This window comes from Protopterus annectens, chromosome 16.part0 (assembly GCF_019279795.1).
Source record: "Protopterus annectens isolate FY-2018-M chromosome 16.part0, PAN1.0, whole genome shotgun sequence".
NCBI classification, from domain to species: Eukaryota; Metazoa; Chordata; order Ceratodontiformes; family Protopteridae; genus Protopterus; species Protopterus annectens.
Genome location: NC_056750.1, coordinates 655076602 through 655102390, shown reverse-complemented (window position 1 = coordinate 655102390; position 25789 = coordinate 655076602). Strand labels below are relative to the sequence as shown.

General features: G+C 41.9%; 1 protein-coding gene across 1 annotated transcript in view; it reads right to left on the bottom strand.

Moving 5' to 3' along the window:
• Positions 1-25789, bottom strand: part of ARID4B (AT-rich interaction domain 4B) — a 2517944-nt gene that overhangs the window by 1521050 nt on the left and 971105 nt on the right. The window contains exon 7 of the mRNA XM_044058160.1: positions 132-280. Coding sequence (XP_043914095.1) covers positions 132-280 — 149 coding nt within the window. The remainder of the gene's footprint in view (positions 1-131; positions 281-25789) is intronic.

Genomic DNA, 25789 nt, shown 5'->3' with positions numbered 1-25789 from the left:
TTAACATTCAGATGTTGAGATTACATGTTTATTAGTACCAGTTTAGACAGGTCATTTCAAATTAAACATGACACAGAAATTTAAAATCTTAAATTTCATATTACAACTTAAAGCTAGTAATCAAATATTACCTCATCACTGCTCTCTTCCTTGTCTTTATCATCATCATCTTCCTCATCAGTTTCATCTTCTTCACTACTGGAGCTCTCTTCTTTTAATTCCATTTTCCAAACACTTGGTATAGATCCATTTTTTACAAATTCGTATGCATGATCTAAGGCTAAAATATGCAATGATATTTAAGAATACACACACAAAAACATTACATAAATAATTAGCAAAACACAAAAGGAGTCTATATGATATACACCTCTGAAAACCTAACAAATTGTATGGAGACTAACTCTAAATACAGGCAGAAAGTGACATCTAAGGTCAGTTAGTCTGACTATGAGCTGAAGATAAGACCTACATCAAAACCTTTCATTAGAAACTTCATACCAAACAAGTTACTGTCACACAAAAATTTTAATCTGGGGAGGGAGAAAGAAGAATCAATCAAATGAACTCAACAGTGGTTGAGCTAAGACTTCCAAGACAGTTCACACCGACAGTGTAACTTCAGCTCTGGCAGTGTTAAAATATAAACTAAGAAAAAGGAGTGCCATTGAAAATGTTTTTTTGTAAAATTCAGTTACTGGCTAGTAAATACAATGCATGAATGCCAACAAAGAATTTTGGAAAACCTGAAAGAACATCAACCAGAAAAGATGGAGAAAAAACACTGTCTGAGAAGGATTCTGCAGCTGTTCAGCAAAATTAGTTCAAGCTTCAGCTTTGGTTCAAGAGATGGCTTCAGGTAATTTACAGTAAAAAAAATAAATAAATAAATCAAATGTACTCAGAGGTGATTAAAATAAATGAAACATTGAAGGAATACATCAATTCAAACAAAAGGCTGTTAAAAATAGAAGAATCAGAGGATGGCATGAAGAAAAAGCTGGCTGAATATGAGGTTTCTTAAGAAAAAACTGTTTAAAAAATAGTAGAGTTAGAAGGTAGAGTATGCAGGGAAAATCTGAGATTTTATGCTGTACCTGAGAAAAATCAAAAGAACAGACTATATATTTTTTTTAAAACACAAACAACTGGACTGGTGTTTCACAGCAGAATTTGTTAAAGGAAAGGGCACATTGAGTGTACACTCCAAACTTGGCCACAAGAAAGCAGCCAAGACATACATGAGTAAAGATGAAATTATACCAACAGAAAGAGATGATCCTGACAAAATTGTGGCAGAAGGGCAACATATTAAAAACTGGGGACAGCAGAACATTTGTAAAAAGTGATTATTCAATATACGCCAGGCAGAAGAGAAGCAAATTTATCTCAGCAATCAGGGAATGCAGAGGTGATTAAAATAAATGAAACATTGGAGGAATATATCAATTCAAACAAAAGGCTGTTAAAAATAGAAGCATTAACCAGACATTCAGATGAACTTATAAAACTGCAAAAATCAGCTGCTGCACCTAGCTGTCTTCAACATTTTTTTACCTAGTGGATCAATGTAACTTTTTTGACACACAGCAGACTAACGAGGAAATAAAATACATTTATCTGACAAAAAGCGAGTCAGCAAGCAGAATGGGACTCTGCTTTTCATTCTTCTGATGGTATGGTTCGTAGAGAAACTTTGCCAGTGAAACCATTTCCAACACTCCAAAGGAAATTGAGAGACAGAAAAAGCATAAGAGTTGACTAGAAAAATCAGCAGTATATTGAACTTTAACCAGAATCTGTGTTAGAAGATGGAGATGAAGAGGAAGACCAGCAGCTCTGAAACTAGTGAATAAATGGAAAACTAAAAAGTATCACATTTGTGAATAAGAAGTTATGTACCTACCATAACGTTCCATGTTAGTTGTCTTCTCTCGCCTTCTTTCTTGCTGGATGGGTTCGGAGCCGATCCTCGGCTCTGACTCGGCCACTTACTAAAGCTCGAGAGCTAATTTTACCGGCTCGAGGCAACCCTATATCCCATGATGCTTGGCGATAACTACCCAGATCTCGTTTGGTAGCTGAAGAAAAAATTAGGCAACATAGTCCTCCAACTGGAGAGGAGGAGGAAAAGGCATAACCCCACCAAAGATCCCAATCTAAGCTAAAGTTACACTAGGACAAGCTATTAGGCTGGCAATGCTAGATCAGGACTCTTCAAGGAAGAGGAAAATCTTCTCGGTCTGTCCAGGCTAGGGAGATGGTGGGCGGGACGCAAGAAAGAAGGCGAGAGAAGACAACTAACATGGAACGTTATGGTAGGTACATAACTTCTTAATGTTAAGTTGTCAATCTCACCTTCATTCTTTCTGGATGGGACCTCGTCCCTAGCACCTTAATCCTAAGTGGCTCATTGGAACAGACTCTTGAGAACGGTGGAACCAAAATTTGCCCTGTTCCTGGAGGCCAAGTCCAATTTATAATGCGAAACAAAGGGATGAGGAGAGGCCCATGTGGCTGCCGCACAAATAGTGTCTATTGGTAGCCTAGCTTGAAAGGCTGTAGATGTAGCCAGTGCTCTAGTTGAATGGGCTCTTGGTCTAGAAGTCAATTCTCTACCTCTGAGCTGATAAATACATGTGATCACAGAAGACAGCCACCTAGATAGGGTTACCTTAGATACCGGAAGGCCTTTCTTATTCTCTGCATAAGATAAAAACAGTTGATCAGATTTCCTGATTTGTTTAGTTCTGTCCAAATAGTAACGGAGCTGGCGATGAACATCCAGATAATGTAGTTTTTGCTCCGCCCTATTAGAATAATTTGGGAAGAAAACTGGGAGATCAATTGATTGATTTAAATTTGTCTGCGAAGCCACCTTGGGTAAGAAGGACGGAATAGTCCTTAGAGAAACTCTGTCTTTGTGGAAGACTAAATAAGGAGGACGAATGCAGAGGGCATGAAGCTCAGATACTCTCCTAGCAGATGTAATGGCGACTAGGAAGTGTGTCTTCCAGGAAAGTAATTTCAATGAACAGGAAGCCGCAGGTTCAAAGGGTGGAAGAATCAAGGATGTTAAGACTAAATTTAGATCCCACTGTGGTGGAGGATCTTTGATCGGGGGCTTAAGTAAAAAATACACCTCTAAGGAATGCCTTGCAAAGCTTATGGGACATGATGCTGTGGTCCGACAGGCCTATATGGAAATTTGAAATGGCTGCCAACTGAACTTTTACTGTGGAGGAAGAAGATCCTGAATGAAAAATTTCAGCTAGGAAGTCCAAGACCGAATTAATTGGAGCAGTAAAGGGATCTATATTCTTAGCCTTTGCCCAGAAGGAGAAACGTTGCCATTTACTTGTGTAAATCCTTCTGGTGGAAGATTTAAGGGAAGCTACTATGATATCCCGGACGGGATTAGAAATAATAGGAAGCCTGGCTAGGGACAGAAGTGGAGCAACCAAGCAGTGAGGTTGAGAGAATGTAGGGACTGGTGCAGCTGCCCCAACTGATGGGTCAAAAGATCTGGGACTGGATCCAGATGCCAAGGCTGTACCAACAGATAATGGTGCAGGAATGGAAACCATATCTGTCGAGGCCAAAAAGGGGCAATGAGAATCATCTTGGCTCCCAAGTCGGTTGCTTTCTGAATTACTTGTGGTATTAGCGAAAGGGGTGGAAAGGCATAGAGAAGTCCCCGAGGCCAATCTTGGACTAGAGCGTCTCTGGGGGGATGACCTGGAAGGGGGAAGAGTGTGAAGAAGTCGAGGCATTTGCTGTTTTAAGGCGAAGCAAAAAGATCGCAGCAAGGAAGGCCCCACTTCTGAAAGATCTCTTCCGCCACAGATTGTTTAAGAGACCACTCGTGTGGCAAGAGTATAGCTCTACTCAACCTGTCCGCTATGATGCTGGACATCTCGGGGATATGCGTTGCTATCAGAAACCGCTGAGAAGAGATTGCCCATTGCCAAAGTCTGAGTGCCTCTCGACACAGGGGATAGGACTTGGTTCCGCCTTGCTTGTTGATATACCACACTACGGACATATTGTCCATTTGGATTGCAATAGTCCCCAGGGGAAGAGAGTCGTGGAGGGCTTGCAACGTTAAAAGCACTGCTCTCATCTCCAGGACATTTATGTGCAGGTGGCATTCGAAAGGTTGCCAAGTGCCATGGACCATCCTGCCCTGAAAATGCCCCCCCCACCCGATCAGGGAGGTGTCCGATGTAACCATGGCGACCAGGGAGGGAGGAACAAAGGGTCTGCCTTGATGGACTTGAGGGGACAATATCCACCAAGACAGATGACTTTTGCAAGTTGGAGTTATCATGATCTTGTGATGCATAGGGAGTCGTTGAAAAGACCATTGGGCGAAAAGCATCCACTGTAGAAGACGCATGTAAAAACGGGCAAGAGGAAGAAGTGTTATGGCGGCCGCCATAAGACCCAATACTTTCAGGACATACCTGGCCTGAATTTTGTCACTCTGAAGAAGAACATTGACATGGTTTTGAATATCTAAGACCCTTTGATCTGTTAACTTTGCTGAAAGTTGTACGGTGTCCAAGCTGGCGCCTATAAAGGTAATAGACTGACAAGGCGACAAGGCAGACTTTTCAAAATTTATAGAGATTCCTAGCCCTCTGCAAATGTAAATGGTGTAATCTCTGGCTTGGAGAAGTTGATGCCTGGTGGTGGCAGTGAGGAGCCAGTCGTCTAGATATGGAAACACCTGGAATCCTTGACGTCTCAGGTGAGCCGTAACCGCTGCCACACATTTAGTGAACACTCTGGGGGCTGTAGTGAGACCAAAGGGCAGGGCTCTGAATTGGTAGTGACTGGCCCCCAGCCGAAAGTGGAGAAACCTTCTGGAGCGCCTGTGAATTTTGATGTGATAGTACGCATCCTGAAGGTCCACGGAGCACATCCAATTGTCCTTGCCCAGAAAGGGTAGAATGGACTGTAGCGTGACCATCCGGAATCTTGTCCTCTTTACAAACTTGTTTAATTTGCTGAGATCTAATAATGGTCTCCAGTCCTCTGTCTTTTTCGGTATCAAAAAGAACCTTGAGAAGATTCCGGATCCTAGTTGGTCTGCTGGGACTGGCTGGATGGCTCTTTTTGCTAGCAGTTTTGATATCTCTGGTACTGCTAGTTCCCTTAGACTGGGTGGAACGTCTGGAAGGGTTCCCTTTTGCTGAATTGGGGTTTGGATAAAGGGAATTTTGTAACCCTCGGATATGATCGACTGTACCCTTTTGTCTTGAGTAAGGGAAAGCCAGGCTTTTGGGTACAGCGACAATCTTCCCCAGACTGCCTCCGAAGGTGGACAATCGGGCAACATCTCAGGGATGCTGGAAGGGTTTGTCAGAGAGAGGCTCCCTGCTACCCTGATTCTGCGGACCCCCTCTGCCCCTAGGGTGGCGTCTGTTGTTGTTACCCCCTCTGCCTCTGGGGGTAAACTGACCTCTTGCGTCAGGCGTGACTCCTTGAGATTTGCGGAACCATATTTTCCCACCCTTCTGACCCTTAGGGTATGGTCTTGAAGGGGTGGAGAAACAGACTCCTACGGCAGAAAGAGTCTTGCCATCTTGTTCGCATCTGGTCAAGGTGTCTTTCACTTAAGGTCCCAACAAGTTCAAACCATCAAAAGGGGAATTTGTGAAGGACGCCTTGAAGGGGTCTGCAAAATTACAAAGCCGCATCCAGGTGTGACGCCTTAATGCCACTCCTGTGCCTGCGGCCCTACTCGCTCCATCGGCTGCATATGAAATGAGCCGCATGGAGGAGTTAACAATAGAGTTTAGGGTTCCTAGCTGTGAGTTAATTTTATCCTGGGACCCAGCAGCTGACGGATCCTGTAAAACTTCTCCCAGCTCTTTGATAACATCTCTCTGAAGGCGGGTGAAGTGACACAAGTAATTCAGCGACTGCATGGCAAAGGTCACTGAAGAAAACATCCGCTTACCGTACCTATCCATAGTCCTAGAATCCTTGTTAGGAGGTTGGATAGGTACTGAAGGATCGGCTAGTTCCATCTTGGTGGCTGCAGCCACCACCATGGCATCAACCGGGACACCTTTTGTCAAAAATTGCCTATCAGCTGGGGCCGTAATGAATTTAGAAGGCCTCCGAGGAGTGGGTTCCACCAAATTCGGGACCGTTCACACCTTCCGAGCCACCACATCCATAAGGGGGTCGAAACGCGGAGACACCCTGGAGGTGGAGGGTCGAGAACCAAACACTTCCAGGTAAACCGACTCGTCCTCGGAAGGATTAAGGGAAGGCCAGTTCCCCCTCTGCTTAAGGATTTCAAGGATGTCTGAGAAAGAGACATCCTCAGAGGGGGACCTTGGGGATCCCTTCGACTCATCCAAGTCGGTATCGGATGTAATGGACTCTGGGGAGTCCACATGTTTCCTCTTACATGTCCTCTTGCGCGGAGGTTCACCTGACGGGTCAGGAGAAGCCTCGGAAGAGGAAGATATTCCCAGTGGGGAAACCTGATGCATTGGATCTCTGGGCCCGGAAACAAGAGAGAGGGAAGACACGTTAGCAGGCACTGTAGTGGGAGGAGCTGATGGAGCTGACCGTTGACCATGCCCTGGGGCTAATACGCTCCTCATCACCTCGAAGGCTCCCCTATCAGAGAGGCCAGAGGGCTTCAGCTCCGAAGAGGTAGGAACCCCAGGCCGCACCAACAGGAACGGCTCCGAGGCCGATGTCGGGGCCGAGCTCACCAGCGCCGATGCGCCGAGAGGGAGAACGGGGTCGGACAAGGGTCCGATGCCACTCGCCCCCTCAGAGCCGGCAAGAGAGACCAGGCGCCTGGATCCCTCCAATGAAGGCATCAAGGAGGAGATCGCAGCAGAGGACGATGGAGCCGAAGGGGGAGGTATCAGCTCAGACGCCACAACAGTCACGGCTCCGAGGAGCTCCGGCTCCGAACTCTGGAGGAGAGTCAAAGGAGGAATATTAGGTGGAGTTGTAATAGCCGCTGTCCGAAGAGATGGACTATGAAGCATTTGGGCCAATGCCTGAGACTTTAACAGTCTACTCACCACACTCTCAAGGTCATGGTCAGAAAGCCTGGATGACCGAGAAGATCGGCTCCGATGGCTCCGCTCCGAGAGCAGGGGTGATCTCGGAGCCAAATGGATAGACTCCAACGATGGGGATCTGGACCTCTTTCTGGAGGTAGATGGAGCCGAAGGAGCCAAAGATACATCGGCTCCAGCCGGAGCCGACCGTGAGTGTAAGGACTCAGCGGTATCGGCACCGAGTGGAGCCGATACTGGAAGCTGTGACACAGAAGGATCGGCTCCAGCCGGAGCCGATCCTGCCACAGAAGGTGAGCCAGCAGCTGAAGGCTTAGGACTCGGAGACAACGGTTTTGCTGGCTTCGAGGGTTTACCCGGCGCAGACTTAGTAGGGGAGCCCTCGGGCTTTAACAAGCCCCTTAATATTAATTTGCTCCTGCAGGACACTTGGGCTGAATGCATGGCACACAGAACAAGAGTCCTGCAGGTGCAGGGGTCCCAGGCAGTAAACACAAGAAGTGTGACTGTCTGTCAGAGACATTTTCTGACAGCACGAGTCATACTTTTTGAAGCCTGAGACCTTTGCCTCCTTCGACATATCGGTGTCGAAGTAGTAGTAGAAAACACACACACACACACACACACACAAACACCCGATCCAAAAACAAACTAATAAAAAAATAGGGATACCAGGGTACAAACACACCCAAACACACCACAGAATCCCTGACAAGAGTTAGGAAAGGGGCAGGCTTAAGGCCTAACCTGGGGGGGGGGTATAATTAGGGATAGGGAAATACAAGGTACTAACCTAACCTGGGGGGGGTATAATTAGGGATAGGGAAATACAAGGTACTAACGAGGAAAAGGTTTAAAATTAACCGCTAAGTATCTAACAAGAAAAAAGGAGTGGGAACTAAGTAAAAAGGATGACTAAATGTCTCTAAATTCAAAAACTTACCAAGAGCCGGTAAAAACGCACCTCACAAGCGAAAGCAGAAAACGAGATCTGGGTAGTTATCGCCTAGCATCATGGGATATAGGGTTGCATCGAGCCGGTAAAATTAGCTCTCGAGCTTTAGTAAGTGGCCGAGTCGGAGCTGAGGATCGGCTCCGAACCCATCCAGCAAGAATGAAGGTGAGATTGACAACTTAACACCTATAGTTTTGCAAAAATGTGGCTGAAAAACACTGGACTTCTGTTGAATTTGTTAAACTTCTGGGTGGACTGTAAAGTATATACCCCACTTTATATCATCAATATTTAGGAGGACACTAAACTTGGAAAACCAAATGCAAGTTAAACAACTTATTTTCTTAATATTTGTATAAAACATTTCATGATATAAATTGCATACTATATACAGTAAAATAGTTTTGTGTAGTCAGGGATATTTTAAATTTGGTGGGGAGTCTTTTCAGTGACTGTTGTACGTGTTAAAGATATTAAAGTAAAGAAGTAAATTTTTAGTTGTAAGAAAAATAGGTTTTACAGTATAACAAGAGAAAAAAGTATGTATAAAAGCATGTTTAATGTTCATATGCTGTGATCTTGGGCTGTGGGCGTGGGGTGTAAAACTGAATTAATTATATTGAGAATTAGGATATTTTGGATATTTTCTTTTTTTTTTTATTTTACAAGGGTGAATGTCTAGATTACTACCTTTGGCTTAAGCTGAAAAAAAGTGTTTTTGCAAGCATGTATGCTTTAAACACTAGACAAAATTATGAAAGCCATGAAAATGGTAGGCTTCTTACAAATGCAAAGATATTAACTTGTTTGTTTTCCACTGTCAAATGCTCAGTGGAATCAAGATGTCTGTAGCTAAGGGCAGCTGTGCATTCTTTTCTGTCTGAAACGTAGAGACTCACTGCTGAGAACATTTCATTGTAGACAGGCTGTCTGCAGGTGTAAGCAGCTAATCTTGAAAATTCTGAGTATTCTTTGCTGAGGTAATACAAAATCTAAAGGTACAATGGAATGCAGTTCAGTGAAAAAATTATGTCTGAAATTATGGCAACTGATTAGGGGATAATCTTCCCAGCAGCCGAAATACTTTAATGCAGTTAACAGAACAGTGTACAATTTAGTTTTACTTAAAAGACAGCCAGTACACATTTTCTCAGGGCTAGCAGTTAATGTTTTCTGAAAGCATATAAGCTGTTTTTAATATCTGGGAGGGAAAGACAGATAGGAAACGAACAGACAGAAATCAGTGTAAATTGGGAGTACAGGCTGCAACATGAGTAACCTTAACTTTAGGTTAAATAATGCCAGTAGGTATTGCCATCAATTTGGTGCAGTTGTTCCCTCCTGCAGTGTTAAACCAAGTTCTGAAGATGTACATAGTTTTGTGTGTTTGTTCCAAGGTAGTAGGGGATGGAGGTGTTTTGCACTGTTTTTTGTTTGAGGGTTTTCATTAGAACAAAACATTTTGAAAAATATGACAGAGGTTCAAACGGCAATGAGAAGAAAAAAGTACAAAAGATTGGCCTGCCAACCATTAGTATATGCAAATAACACAAAAGCTGGAAATGCGCATTCAAAAAACTATCATGTATAATAGGTGGGAGCTATAGCTTTCCATCATGATGGCTGTTGCTGTCCCATATTATCCTGGAAAGTGAATGACCAACCAAGTGTAGATAAAAAGGAGGGAACATTGAATTATATTAAGAAATACAGAATGCAAACAGCAATGCTGCAGGAGACACATTTAGAAATAAATAAGCACTTGAATTTGACAAAGAGAGGATTGTAGAATAGATATTTAGTAGAATATCAATGACAGGGGAAAATGGAAGTAATTATACAATTGCTACAGAGATTCCAATAGTGACAGGGGACAAGAAAAAAACACAATGGTAGATTTGTGGCAGTAAGGAGCTGTTTATATTTATAGTCCACTGAAAATTGCTATTACAGAGCTTAATACCATTTGGGTGAAATAATCAGCTTTCAGCAGGGAATGTTATTTATAGGTGGGCCTGGAATTTTATTTACAATAGTGAGGATGTATCGGAGGACCTAAATGGGACAATATAACAAAAGAGGGTAGATTTATGAAACAAATGCATGAAAATATTTGGTATGGAAGATGTGAATTCAGTAGAAGGAATTCGGACAAAATTTACATACTACTCCCCAAGGTACAACAAATGGGCTAGACTACGCAAATTATATTTCTCAGGAACGTGCATTTAATTGAAAGCTTCAACACACATCCAATAACTATTTTTGATTACACACCATAATAAATAAGATAAAATGCAGGGTAATGAAGCAAATAAGACACTGGCACCTGCCCGCCTACCTCATAAAAGGAAAGGAATTTAAAGAATAGGTAGTGGAAATTATTCAAGAGTTACTAGGGAAGATAGAAATATCTTCAGAAATTACAGCTAGTGACTGGGATAAAATGAAAATTGAGTTTGACATAAAAGAAAGATATGGTTACGAAGCTGTAGAAATTACTTGGGCTGATAAAGGTTAAAGTACTGCAGAATAAGGGGCATCTCACAACAACAGGAGGAGCAAATGCACAGTGCTAACCAGATGAAAAAAAGGATTACTGAATAATATGCATGAGTTAAGAAAGATTGCAGTTAAGCAATTATTTTTTGAAAGCAACTCCAGAGCACAAAAACTTCTGCGCAACAACTTAGGCAACAGCACGTTGAAAGAGTTGGTGCTAAACCGGAGGAACCTATAACAAGAAAAATAATGAGAGATCTTGCAGAGCTATTACAGATATTCCAGAAATTTTATGAAAATTTGTTTAAAGCAGAGAATTGTAGAAATCAAGAAAGCATACAAATTGAAACATTCAAGGAAGACAATTATGCCAAGGTTAGAGGCAGACGAGGCTCAACAACTAATACTTAAGATAGTAAGTGATGAGCTAAAAACAGTGATGTATAAGCAACCCACAGGAAAATCTGCAGAAACAGATGGTATTCCTGTGAAAGTTTGGAAATTAGGAGGGAAGAAAGTGATAAAGATCTGGAAGACTTTGTTCAATGACACTTAAAAGGGTAATGAGTTAATGGGTTGCTTACTATCAATGCAATACAAATAGTTAATAACCTTTTCTTTTTTACAATTATTTTGTATTGTGATTATATAATCACGTCACTTTACTTATGTTTGCTGGGGCTTTTCCCCTCGGGTCTCCACTGAAAATGGGTTTGTTAGCAAACTCAGTTGGACACTAACCTGGTTAACAAATGTGAAATAAAAAAATACAGATAAATAAAGGGAGGGGAAGCACCAACATCTTGGAAGAAAGCTGTGGTGGCTCTGTTACCTAAATGCGGCAAAGACCCTTCAGATCCAGTTTTCATATAGACACAAAAACCAGGAGCCTGGCAAAAGCACAATCCAAAAAGACCAAATCCACAGAGTGCTTCTCAAACTCGAACAAAATCTTTAATGAAGAACCACAATGTTAAGCGCTTTCGTCAGCATAGTCAGCTGACTTAATCAGAACAATGATAAAACTGCAAACTTCATCATTTATACTATCAAAATAACATCACATGGTGCAATTAATTAATGAACACATAAAATGTTGTGCCAAGTGCATAAAGCCATATAAAAATATATGTCTGTATTTATATAGACTATAATTTACAATTACAACAACTCAAAAAGGGTAACTTGTTTATAAAAATATTAAAAAAATAACTATATAACAAAGTTACAAAAAGAATAATGATGTTAAAATAGGTAACTAAGTAATAAAAACTGCAATATCATATTTTATAAGAACGCAACTTTAACAGACTGCTTAAATTAAGACTATCAAGAAAAGTACAGTTGTGTACACTTACCATAAATATAGACGTTTGAGTGTATTCACTGTTGCAGTCATTACATTTGGGTTATCTGCTTGCAGCAGCCCTCAGCCTGATTAACAAAGTCTTGGGTCCTACGTCGGTTGCTGTCCCTTCTTCCATGATGTCAGGTCGTCAGGGGTTTAAAACATGCAGCCAACGCCATTACATCAGTTTTTCTTGCCCCAGATGTCAGATGCCCCCCTAATGAGAAGCAATTAAAAATATAAATACAAGGCTATACCTCCAACAAAAAAGCAAATACACCAAAAAGCTTTTTGAGCATAGTAAGGGAAAGTAGAGATATAGCCAAAAGAAGAAAGGGGGCTGGAGGGAGGGTGACCAGGACGGCAACAGTGAATACACTCGAACATCTACATTTATGGTAAGTATACACAACTGTACTATGTTCTTTGTGTTTCAATGTTGCAGTCATTACATTTAGGTAGATTCCTAAAGCTAAGGTTGGGAGGAGGAATTTAAATAGAATTAGGACCAGCTATTAGGCCCTGCAAGACTGCAGTGGCAAAGCCAGCTCTGGATTTAGAGAAAATTGGCAAATGATAATGCTTGGTATGTACAGAACTCCAGGTAGCAGCTTCTAGGATGTCCCTAGTAGGGACGCCCCTGAGAAAGGCTGTAGAGGTAGATACAGCCCTGGTTGAATGGGGTCTGATGCCATGTGGGATAGGTTTTCCATGCTACTTATAGCAGAAATTAATGCAGTGGCCTATCCATTCTGAAATGGTTTACTTTAAAATAGCTTTCCCCTCGGTCCCTGCAGCAAATGCCACCAGCAGTTGTTCAGATTTCCTTTGAGGTTTAGTCCTGTCCAAGTAGAATTTAAGTTGTCTGTGCACATCTAAGGAGTGCAGTATCCGTTCCCCTTTGTTCTGTGGGTTAGGAAAGAAGGTAGGCAAATGAATGGACTGATTAAGAGCCACACTGAATACCACCTTGGGCATGAAGGAGGGACTGGTTCTAAGGGACACCCTATCTGCATGAAAGATGATGAATGGCTCCCACTGCCATAAGGGCCTGTAATTCAGATACCCTTCTTGCAGAAGTGATTGCTAAAAGGAAAGCTGTTTTCCAGAAAAGGAATTTTAAATCTGCAGTAGCAGCTGGCTCGAAAGGAGGAAGAGTGAGTTTCTCCAAGACAAAGTTAAGGTCCCAGGCTGGAGTTAGAACTCTCCTGTGTGACCTTAAATTTTTGGCCCCTCTGAGGAACTGCTTTGAGCAGTGGGTGAGAGAAGAGGGGAGGCTCTATGCTATAATGAGCTGAAATGGCTGAGGCATGAATTCTGATGGAGGAAAAGGACAAGCCCTTATGAAGCATCTCAGTCAAGTATTGTAGAATCTGAGGTAAACTGGGGATTGCTGAGCTCATCCCTTGAGATTGGTTCCAGGCACAAAATCTTTTCCATTTTGCAGCATAACATTTTCTAGTACAAGGCCTCCTTGCCTCTAAAATGATATCCGTCACGGATTTACTGAGGGATGGTAAAGGAGAGATTAGGTAATTAGCCAGGCTGCTAGGTTCAGGGTTTGCAACTGAGGGTGCAGAATCTGGTTCTCCTGCTGAGACAACAGGGAAGGAGTCTGAGGCAGGTGCCATGGGGCCAAGCATGACACACTGCGCAAGAGGGAGTACCAGTGTTGGCGTGGCCAGTCTGGTGCAATTAAAATCGACCTTGGCTTGTCCTGTTTGATCTTTAGTAGTACTTTGGAGAGTAGAGGCAGAGGAGGAAAGGCATAAAATCCTTGGTTCCAGTTTCCACTTGTGTGGGTCCATGAGGTTTCTGCTTAGTCCGTCTGCCAGTGTATTTAGATTTTCTGGCAGGAATTGAGCTTGTAGATGCACTTGGTAGCTCAAGACTGTGTTCCACAATGCCATGGCTAGTCTGCAGAGGGGGTAAGAATGTGTACCCCCCCTGCTTTTTATATACCACATAACAGTGGTGTTGTCCGTCTTTACCATTAGTTGTCCTGGCAGAATGTGGTCCTTGAAAGCTGTCAGAGCATTCTGTACAGCTAACATTTCCTTTTGATTTATGTGCACCATAGGCTTTTGAGATACCCCTGTAGTTTCCTCATATACAGCCTTGCATATGGAATTAGAAGAATGCAGGAGGCCATGAACCCCAAGGCTTGCAGAATTTGCCTTGCAGATAAAGTAGTTGTGTACCTACCATAAATGTAGATGTTCGAGTGTATTCACTGTTGCAGACATTACTCTTGGGTTATCCTGCTGGCAGGCTACCCTCAGTCAGACAGAATTCCAAAGTCTAGGTCTGGTGTCGGTTGCTGTCACCTCTTCCCTGACGTCAGTGCACCAGGGGTACAAAAGGGTTGGGAGGGTGGCCTAATGGTTAAGGTGTTTGCCTTACAAACACAAGGTGCAGGGTTTGAGTCTCACAAGGGATAATTGGCTAAGCTTAAAATGGCTCGCAAGGGCAGTTAGCTTAGTACTAATCTATGAACCTAAAAGATGCAGCTGACGCCATTCTTCACTTTTTCTTGCCCCAGATGTCAGGTGCCCCCAAATTGGTAGGCTGAAAAATATGCCAATAAAAATGCATGCACAAAAATAACATTTCCTTCATCTACAAGCAAATACACCAAATAGGTTATACAGGATAGAGAAGTGCAGATAAGCCCCAGCAAAGAAAAGGGGGATGGTGGGTGGGTAACCTGGACTGCAACAGTGAATACACTCGATCATCTACATTTATGGTAGATACACAACTGTACTATGTTCATCGTGTTTCACTGTTGCAGTCATTACTCTTGGGTTGAATCCCAAAACTGAGGAAGGGTGGCTGGGCTAAATAGGATTAGGAGAGGTTATGAGGTCCTGCAGAACTGCAGTGGCAAAGCCTGCTCTGGACTTAGAGCAAAGAGGTAAGTGGTAGTACTTTGTGAAAGTGTGCACTGAACTCCAAGTTGCAGCCTCTAAGATATCTTTGGTTGGTACTCCTCTGAGGAAGGCTGCTGAAGTGGCTGCTGCTCTGGTGGAATGAGGCCTAATGCCCTTAGGCACTGATTTGCCATGTTGAAAATAGCAGAAACGGATGCAATGGCCTATCCAGTTAGAAATAGTCTGTTTTAAGAATGCCTTTCCTTGTGATCCGGCAGCATGTGACACAAAGTTGCTCAGTCTTTCTGAAAGCTTTAGTTCTGTCCAAGTAGAAGCGTAACTGCCCGTGTATGTCCAAATAATGCAGAATTTTCTCACCCTTGTTCTGTGGATTAGGATAAAAGGTTGGCAAGTGAATGGTTTGGTTAAGGGCCACACTGGACACCACCTTAGGCATAAATGTAAGGTTTGTCCTCGGAGAAACCCTGTCTGGATGAAAAATGATGAAAGGTTCCACAGCCATGAGTGCTTGTAACTCCGAGACTCGCCTTGCAGAGGTTATTGCTAGGAGCAGTGCTGTTTTCCAGGATAAGAATTTTATATCTGCTGTTGATGCTGGCTCGAAAGGAGGCAGTGTGAGTTTCCAAAACATAATTGAGGTCCCAGGCCAGAATTGGTGCTCTCCTTGGAGGCCTAATGTTTTTGGCCCCTCTGAGGTACTGCCTTATTAAAGGATGAGAAAAGATAGGTGGTTGCGTATTGTAATGGGCTGAAATGGCAGAGGCATGAATCTTAATTGATGAGAAGGAAAGGCCTTTGTTCAGCATCTCAGTTAGGTACTGTAAAATCTGAGGGATATTTGGTACATATGTGTCAATGTCTTGTTCCTGGTTCCAAGCACAGAATCTCTTCCATTTTTTTGCATAAGATTTTCTGGTGCTGGGCCTCCTGGCCTCCAAGATAACATCCATAACAGCTTTTGAAAGAGGAGTGTTCTGAATGGCTACATTATCCGCCATGCTGCCAGATTTAACTCATTAACCCCGAGTACCTTCTCATAGCGCCACTGTGCTTAACACCGATCGCGCCATGAGAAGATACTAATTGCAAGCTATTACCCCCGAGTGCCTTCCACAAGCGTGAGAAACGGTATTGCAGATTTGTAGTGGAGCTTAATGTAAAACACGTTGAAATCTTAACTGAACTTGCAATTTATCTTATGCAGTTATGATTCAGTGCATTTTTACATTAAGGTCACATTAAACATTTACTAGAAAATCCGCTTTCAAAGTAGTTGATAAAGCAAGTGGTGGCAGCCAATCGGATTCTTGCAATCCAAGCCATCACTTGCATCACACCTCCACCCCCAACATTATTTTGTTTCCCGTAAATAAATACAGGGTCCAGCAGTAGGTATGTCCTTTCTTTCTGCAAATATTCAGACATTTTTACCTGCTAATGGATCCCTCAATTTTTTATTTTTGTGGACTAACTGGTTGCACAGATCGCTCAAGCTGCAAAGATTTCCCGATTCAGCTTTCCCCTAACAACCATTAATGTCATGTTGTCTGCTTTTTCACTTGTAATCTGCAATCAATGCAATGTATTTTTTTTTTAGGACATTGCTGCTTCTAGTACAGTTGCTGCAAATACTGCTTCTTCTACTTAATTGTTGAAAACAACCCGCATCATATACTAATTTGTTCTAACTGTCCAGCCATGGAGAAATAACTATTTTGCTGTAAATTTACATAGAAATTAATGTCATGTTGTGGGCTTTGTCAGATGTACCGTACTGGTCTTCCATAAGTAAATAGCAATAGCGCAGTCTAGCAGAGCGAAGCAGTTACAAAATCGTCGTTTTAAAGGGGCCCCGGTATCATGCTTGATGTCATCATTTTTACATACAGAAGTGGAGTGTTGTATACCGATTTCGTATAAACGGTTTTGCCAAGTAACACCTGTACAATTCCTCAATGCCCTTCTCTGCTGTGTGTACATTTTTCATTAATTTGTTGAATGGCCTAATGTCTTGTTTTTATGACGTTGTATACTTACTTAAAGTACTTTTCAAGTTTAAGAAGCAATGCTTGTATTACATTTTTAGCGTACAGCTTTTGAGGGGTGTACTCTTTGGTGTATCGAGTAGAAGGGGCAAAGGGGTCCTTTTTAAAAAAGGTTAAAGCAGAAAGCCGGGCAAGTCGCAGTAGTAAGCACTTCATGCAGTCTTTACTTACACGCCCACAGATCTGCTGGCTTTAAAATACTGTTGATCTTAAATCAAGTGTGATTTGGTTATATGCGTGTGTATTTTGAGAAAATAAGTCAACAGTTTGTAAGGTATTTCTTTCTTGTGTGTGGGGCGGGATACATGTATATGTGTGTGATCACATGTAATTGATTTTAACATTTATTTTGATGTTTTGAGAATGTAAGCTTATGTCCGAACTGAAACTACATGCTACATTTCTGCAGGAAGCAAGCAGTTACTACTTCTTGTATAAAACGAGGAATATTTATCATAAGATTGTTTGACAGCTTTCTCCCCCAGTCTCTCTTATCTTCAAGCTGTCGTGGGGATGACAACGTCATTTGCTGTGACTGTGCCCACCTATACAGAATAGTTAATCTGGATAATTTCTTAAAAAGATTCTGCATATTATATTACAGCAATTGTCATACTAGTGCGATCTGCTGTAAATACTTCACCACCTCTATTTATTCTCGTTTGATCTCGCATAGTTTGGTGCCTGGATTCACCAGCCTGTGCCATCACGTGCAAGTTGCAAACTCTGACTTAGGGTGATTTTCTTATTCAGCACCTAAATCAAATGTAGCATTGGAGTGAATCGGTCCCAGAGGGGGGAAAAAAGATGAAATGGTAGTTTCGTCCTTGAATGTGATGCTGCCCTTTGTTCAGAAAATGTAACCGGTTTCCAATAAATGCATATAAAAATGTTTGAAGTGTAGCGCTTAGAAATGCTATTCAAATAAATAAAAGCTAGGAAAACCCAGTAAAAATGTCATTATGTAGAATCTTAAATGTGAAAGGATGATATTGTCTGTCATCTTGAAGTCGAACCTAAGGCTTCCACCATACTGTGTGGATAGTCACGACCACTGAACCAACAGAAACTCTAGGTGTTGAGTTTCCCTTTAGAGGCTTATTCAGTTGTTATCGCAGATGAATTTTTCAGTGTCTATATTTGGTTTTATGCTTTAGCAAAACTTTCTCCATCTTATAAAGTATTTATTGTTTTTTATGGTTAGAGAGCTGTGTCTAATTCTCATAACCAGACAAAACATTCCAGTATCTTATTAAAGATTAAATTTTAACTTTGATTTGCAATCAATATTTTATCTTTTATAAGTGGTGAAGCCTTACAGTATAGCACTTTCATACTTTAAACAGGTACTAGATTGCTGAACAAGGATGGTGGACTTCTGTTGAGTGGGGGTGATGTCCAGCCACCTGTAGATTCGGCCCAGAGGTTGAGATTAAGTTCTCTTGAGACTTGGTTCACTTCAGTGGTAGACTGAGAATGGGGGTTAAGACATTTTTAAGCTCTACATTTCAGTAATGTAACGGCTGTGGCTGAATGGTCAGTTTATTTTCTGAGTCTGCCACAGGGGTGGAATGTACAAGGGATTTAGAACAACTAGAACTGGTGGACAGAGGGAAAATTATTTTATGTTACATTTGTTTACTGGACAGTGCCCATTTTCAGCGGAGGCCCGGGGAGAAAAGTGCCAGTCTAAGCTTACATACAAATTATCACAATAAGTAATAGAAAATATAAACAAAATTGACAAAATGAGTGTTAACACATTTACAGGATAAAAATGTAAAAACAAAAATATATACGTAGTATGAAATAGAACAATACTTTAAACATTTGGATATAGACAAATATATGGTTGAATTTATATATGTGGAGGAACTTAACATTAGGAAATTGGGCAGGGAGAACCACTTAGGAAAAGTAGTATAAATAGATATATACATGCACAAATATATAGATATGAATGTATGTGTTTTTATAATGTACATAAAATAGTTTGTTTCACTTAGAAGATGTTGCTTTTTCAGTCAGATGGATGTGGAGATCTGAGTGGGAAATTAAAGGGGGGCAGCAAGGGTGTTGGTTTAGAGATCGTACAGCAGTTAAAGGGGGGGGGGGTTGAGAAGGGTAGATCAACTGTTCATGCCCAAAGTCTGTGGATAACTTGTGACTTGTTTTACTGACCATGGAAAAATAGTAAAGTGCAGAAAGGTAATGGGTAGCAGTAGCCCCTGGAAAGAATGGAGATAACCCTCACATGTGTTGGTAGGGGCTACCAGTAGGCATTCCATGTCCTATAATTATGATGATAGTTTTTCCTCTTCATATTTTTTATTCCTCATTTTCTATATGGGGTTGGGGTTTCATGTTAAATGTCTCCACCTCTCTCTATTCGATACTAATCTCTTACCACATTCTTCAGTTGTGGGTCACGTGGCAAATGTTTCATTTTAGTGCTTGTGTATACTTGGACATACTACTGAAGGGCACAGTGCTGGCAATGTTTTATTTTGGTTCATGTGCATACCTGGAAGGGCTGCTGAAGAGGTTGTCGATGGAAAGGTATTCTGGAGCTTGTGCATTGTAGGACAGACTGCAAGTCACTGGGGAAAAGTTTATCTGGTGACTACTGACAGCATGGAGCTACCATATTTTTTGTGCATTTATCCTGGCTTTGTCAGTTATGCATGGAATTTAGGTGGGAGGAAGGGCTCAGTAACATCTAAGTGTTAATACTATTTAAATGACTCAGGTCTTCTCCTTACTGATGATACTGAGTCTGTGTTACATAACAGCTGCACAAGGTAATATAATGAATGACCAGGTTATGTGCAGCAATTATCACCTGTGTCTCAGCATGCACACCTTTGCAGTAATGAAAGGAAGGTCGTTATCACATTAGTAATACCTGCAGTTACAATATAGCAGTTAGTCATTACCACTTTTCTGGGCAAAGTCTTAGCTCCTATCACTGTTATTCACATAAAGAGAAGTCGTTATCACTTCGATGAATGTACAGCCAGGTTGTGTTTTTTCTATGCTTAGAGTCATTGCAAGCAAACCCCCTCATTCTTCCTCAAATGCCTACCCTCCTAAACCCCTGATTTTTTTCTTCCTCCACACACACACACACATACATATATATATATATATATACACACACACACACATATATATATATATATATATATATATATATATATATATATATATATATATATATACATATATATATTTGTGCATATGTGTGTATATGGATATATATGTATGTAAGTAATGTACTTGCACATATATACATTGTTCACACACACACACACACACATATATATATATATATATATATATATATATATATATATATATATATATATATATAAAATTTTGGCGATTGTGCGTATCTCAACATTTTCCTGAAGGGGTCATTTGGGTGAATGTTTCATTTAGGGAAATGTGTATAATGTAGTAATGAAGATGTTGGTAGGGGAAATAATTAATTTATGTACCAGGGAAGTGCTTGTGCATACATGGTCAGACTGCTGAAGATCGTAATACAGATACGGTGTAACAAGTACAGGTTATCTATAGCTCAGGTTTCAGTGATGGTTATTCCAATTTTTTGTTTATGTATCCAGCTTTCAAGAATAATTTATTATCTGTTAACAATATGCACATACTGCATTGAGGAAAACTGATGGGTCTTATTGTATCCAGAGTGATGGTCAGATGCGATAACTGTAATTATTACTTTTGTTACTAATTCTAACATGGATGAACCAGATATGTTTGACATTTCTGCTTGCATTCTGTACTTCTGCTTATACTCAGTAGTTGGGCATGTTTCCACGCTTTGTCAGTCATGGGTGGAAATTAGGTGGTAGAAGGAAAGGCTCAGTAACATCTAAGTGTTATACTATTTTGACTGAATTATAATGATATAGTATTTCAGTGTCCACCCATGCAGTATTTCAGCTAAGGTAAGGGAAGACTACTGTATCTTTTGATGTTCTCAGTCATTGTATGTACTTTGGTGGTTTCACGGGTAGTAGGTATGTACCTCTGTATCATCATCATCACCGGTTATGTACCTAATGCAAAGAATACGGTCCTTGTGGATAGGATGGAAGATTGGATGGGCTAACCAGGTAATGCATATGATATACATATATTTTAATTTAAAATGGGTGGCGAAACCCAAACACACTCTGGCTAGGCTTATAAATGCCCTAGGGCAGATAGCCTAGTATGAACCTATGAACCTATATATATATTCTTCCAATACATCTGTCAAACATCAGTAGTAATCTGTTTGCATTTTCTTTCTTGTGCAGGTTTGTCCACCAGGAGAATGACAAGTAAGAGTGTGGGTATGTGGCCATTCCGAAATTCACTGGAATGCCAGCCATGACTTTGAAACTGAAAACCGGTAAAACTTGAGCTTCCCCACATCCAGTGTGAAGGTATACTGGGTTGCAAAAAGAGGTATGCATTGGAGTTGCAGTTGTTGGAAGAGAAAACCACTCTGACGGCTACGGTTTCAAATCAGAGCAATTTTTGAACACCTGCAGTCATGGTGGCCACGTTGTCATTTTGTGTGGTCTGATATAATTCTTCGACAGATATGGAAAACAGCAAACATTCAATGGGCAGCGCACAAAGCCAGACATTTACAGAATGGGTTCATATATGGCTTGATGCACAGCGTAGGTGTATCTACAATCTGTCATGACAGCATTACCACAGAAGATGTTCACCTGTTCAGAAGGGATGGTGTTCACCTAACCACGATGCTTCGCTAGGGACAGCTTGCACCTGTCACCCCTGGGCTTTCAGATATTGGCAAAGGCTCTTGCTACCCCCATAGTGCCTTTTTTAGGCAAGGCTCAAAAGACAAACCCACCTCCATAGGTATCACAAGGGATAAGAAACTAAGAGTAATGCTACTCAACGCCAGAAGTCTAAACCTCAAGATGCATGCACTCGAAACTCTCCTTAGCATGGAGAACATCGATATCTGTGCAGTAACAGAAACCTGGTTCAGGGCTCCCGAGAGCACCCCAGTACTACCAGGTTATATCGCATACCATGCTTTTCGGCCCCAAAACTTGGACCGAACCACAAACGGAGGGGGAGTATCGATATTCATCAAAGATACCCACACCTCCAGGTTGGTGGCAAAGCACGAAGCATCAGAGACTATCCATGTGCAACTAACAGTGGGTAAAACTGCCTTCCAGTTTATAGCCTGCTACAGACCACCCTCCCAAACCCAGGAACCCCACTCGGCCTTTCTGAGAACACTGGAAAATATGAAGGTCTCTCCAAACACCATTATATTGGACGACTTCAACTACCCAAACATAGACTGGGAGCATTACTCTAGCTCCAACACCCAAGCCCAAAGGTTCCTAGAATTTATAAACTCAAATGCTATGGAACAACTTGTTACCACTCCCACAAGAGGGGAAAACATACTGGACCTGATCATCACCAACATGGGGACTCTATGCTCCAGACCAGAAGTGTATCCCTCACTGGTAAGATCAGACCATAAACCAATCTCACTGGATATTCACATCCCGACCCCACCCCCTGCCCAGAAAACCACAGTGAAAAACTTCTCTAAAGCAAATTTCACACTCCTCAAAACCGAGGTGGAATCCTTCAAAGCCCCCGGGCCTGTGGAAAATATGGCCCAGACCACAGAATCCTTTATAAACGCATTCTATGAACACCTTCAGGAATGCATGGATCATGCGATCCCAAATAAAACCAAGACCCAATCCTCCAAAGGCAGACGTCCTGTCTGGTGGACCCCAGCCATAAACAAACTATACAATAGAAGGAGGAAGCTACTAAATGATAGAGCAAAATCCCAAAAAGGGAAGGCATCACTGATCAGTATTAGCAAAAAACTACGGGCACTCATAAAATTGTCTAAGGCCAGCTTCGAGTGAAAAATTGCACAGGACACTAAGGATAATCACAAGGCTTTCTTTAGTTATGTTAGGAACCTGGGTGGTAATTCCCAGATATGCTCAGAATTAGTCCAAAATGACAAAAAATACAATGAACCCACAGACATTGCCAACATCCTAGCTGACAGGTTCAGCGCAAACTTCTCCCCCCCCTCCCCACCAAAAGGGCAAATATCTATCCCAGCAGAGTGCTGCCCCCCTGACATCTCAGATGCTCAGGTAAGAGCCGCCTTCTCCAAAGCAAAAAACACAGCATCAATGGGACCAGACGGTGCCCCGGGCTGCGTCCTACATGAACTCCAAGAAGAGCTAAACCCAAACATAAAACTACTGTTCAATCTCAGCCTTACTACAGGATATGTGCCCAAAGAGTGGCGTACAGCAACAGTGGTCCCTCTCCATAAAGGTGGTGCCTCAATGGATCCTGGAAACTATCGCCCCATAAGCCTGACTAGCTTGATCTGCAAAGCTATGGAAAGGATCATCATGGACCTCATAAATAAAGATATTGGGGACCTACAGACACTGGATCCTACCCAGTTCGGCTTTGTTAAGGGTAGATCCTGCCTCTTAAACCTGGTTGATTTCTTTGAAACAGTCACCAAGGCCATTGACAAGGGGAAGGTGGTCCACACAGCCTACCTGGACCTCGCAAAAGCCTTCGATACAATACCCCACTCGGGCATTATAGATAAGCTCACCAGCTTAAATATAAACCCCTATGTCATTAGATGGATTGCAAACTGGCTCAAGGACAGAACCCACATGGTTAGAATTGCTGGAGCCATGTCAGACTCCAGACCAGTTACAAGTGGTGTCCCACAAGGCTCAGTCCTGGGACCTCTCTTGTTCGGTATATATTTCTCGGAGGTACAGGCCAACACGGAAGGACTGTGGCTGACCAAGTTCGCAGATGACTGCAAACTGGGCACCATAATCGACTCTCCAGCCGACACAAGCATCCTCCAAAAGGGTCTCATAGAAACAGACAACTGGTGCCAGAGCCTTGGCCTCAAGCTAAATGCCAAAAAGTGTATAGTCATCCCCTTTGGCAAAAACAAAGTGCCACAAATTACCACATAGGTGGTAATCCATTAAGTACAGAAGAAGTAATTAGGGACCTGGGGACCCAAGTTGATAGCAATCTCTCATTTGACAACCACGTGGCCAAAGTGGTTAGAAAAACATTTTATATAGCCCACCTAATCATGAAGGGATTCACATCTAGATCAGGGGAGGTCATCGTGCCTCTTTACTCATCCCTCATCAGGCCCATAATTGAGTACAATGTCCCTTTTGGGATGTACCTTACCAGACACCTGCAGCAACTGGAAAGACCCCAAAAGTACCTCACCAAGAGGATCAAAGGGCTCAAACAGATGCCATATGCTGCCCGGTTAAAGAAACTCCAGCTCTACTCAGTGGCATATCGCCTGCTCAGAGGCGATCTGTGCCTGACGTATAAAGCCATGTCCAACCCGGAATTAATGGTCATGCTGCACCTCAGAAAATCCAAATCCCATCGAGCTACGCTCGAGAGACTTGAACCTCAGCACTGAAATAAATAGGACGTGCTGGAGGGACAGATTCATAACCCAGAGGCTCCCTTCACTCTGGAATAAAATCCCAGTCCAGGTTAGGCAGAGTCCCTCATTGACTCTCTTCAAGAGGAATCTTGATGAGTGGATGGGAGATCGTAGGTTTACCCCGGGTATCACTTCTGTGTCACTGTTAGACAGAGGCACAGTATACTAACCTCGAAAAAGGGCATAGCAAAATAAATTTAAAATGGGTGGCGAAAACCAAACACATTCTGGCTAGGCTTATAAATGCCCTAGGGCAGATAGCCTAGTATGAACCTATGAACATATAAGGAGGGCATTGCATTGTTCTTGACTGACCTCCATAGTGGTGTAAGGAAAGCTATGCAGGACTGGTAACATGCAGCTTGTGAGAAGAATGGAAAACACCCATGACCAAGTAGGGACCAGTATGGTAAATAAAACTCTATTATGAAATGTGTTGTGTAAAATATATTTTTCTGAGTTTGGCATATAACTGTGGTAAGGAGCTGGTGATGATGCTGAGAAAGAACAACTGTCTCAGGAGAGTGCTAGCATGTACAATATAATATGTCAGTAACCATCCTACAATACTTCTTATTTTATTCTGCTTTTATCGGGCATGTGTAGAGTTTAGATGACAGAAAGGGCTTAGTAATACAGAACTTGATCCCTTGGGTCCATTGCTGAATGGACACATGTAAAGAGAAAAGACATAGGTAAGGCAGACTGCTGAGACTGAAGGAGGTTGTGAGACTGCAGTGGTATCAGCTGTCTGAGTGGGTAGCTTGCACAGCTATCAGACAGATCAAATGGCCTTGCCTGCCACTGAAGTCCCATGCCTGTCCTGGGTTCATTAGTGGAGTGGCGGTCCTTACCTTGCTTTTTCTCTTTACATGTACCCATTCAGCAGTATGTTGGCTACACCAAGAATGTGTATATTTACAATCATATGTGTCTACATGGTAAAACAACTGCTTCTGAATGCTGCACACATGTACATATATCAGTTTTGTTAGGACTCAGGTTTTAGAAATTATGATTTTTTCATATTTTGGTAAATAACTTTGCAAGGGGCATGTCAGTGTGCCAAGTAATACCTCATTTTGAAGACAGTATTGATAGTTCCAACATGATAAAAGAATTGTGCCTGTATGTTGTACACATGTGCAGATATCAAAGTTTGTTTCGGACATGGGTTATGAAAATTATGATTTTTTTTTCATATTTTGGTAAATAACTTTACAAGGGAGCATCTGAATGTGCCAAGTAATACCTCATTGTGAAGACAGTATTGATAGTTCAAACATGAGAAAAGAATAGTGCCTGTATGTTGTACTCATCTGCAGATATCAAAGTTTGTTTCTGACTTAGGTTATGGAAATTATGATTTTTTTTTCATATTTTGGTAGACAACTTTGCAAGGGAGCATCTGAATGTGCCAGGTAATGCC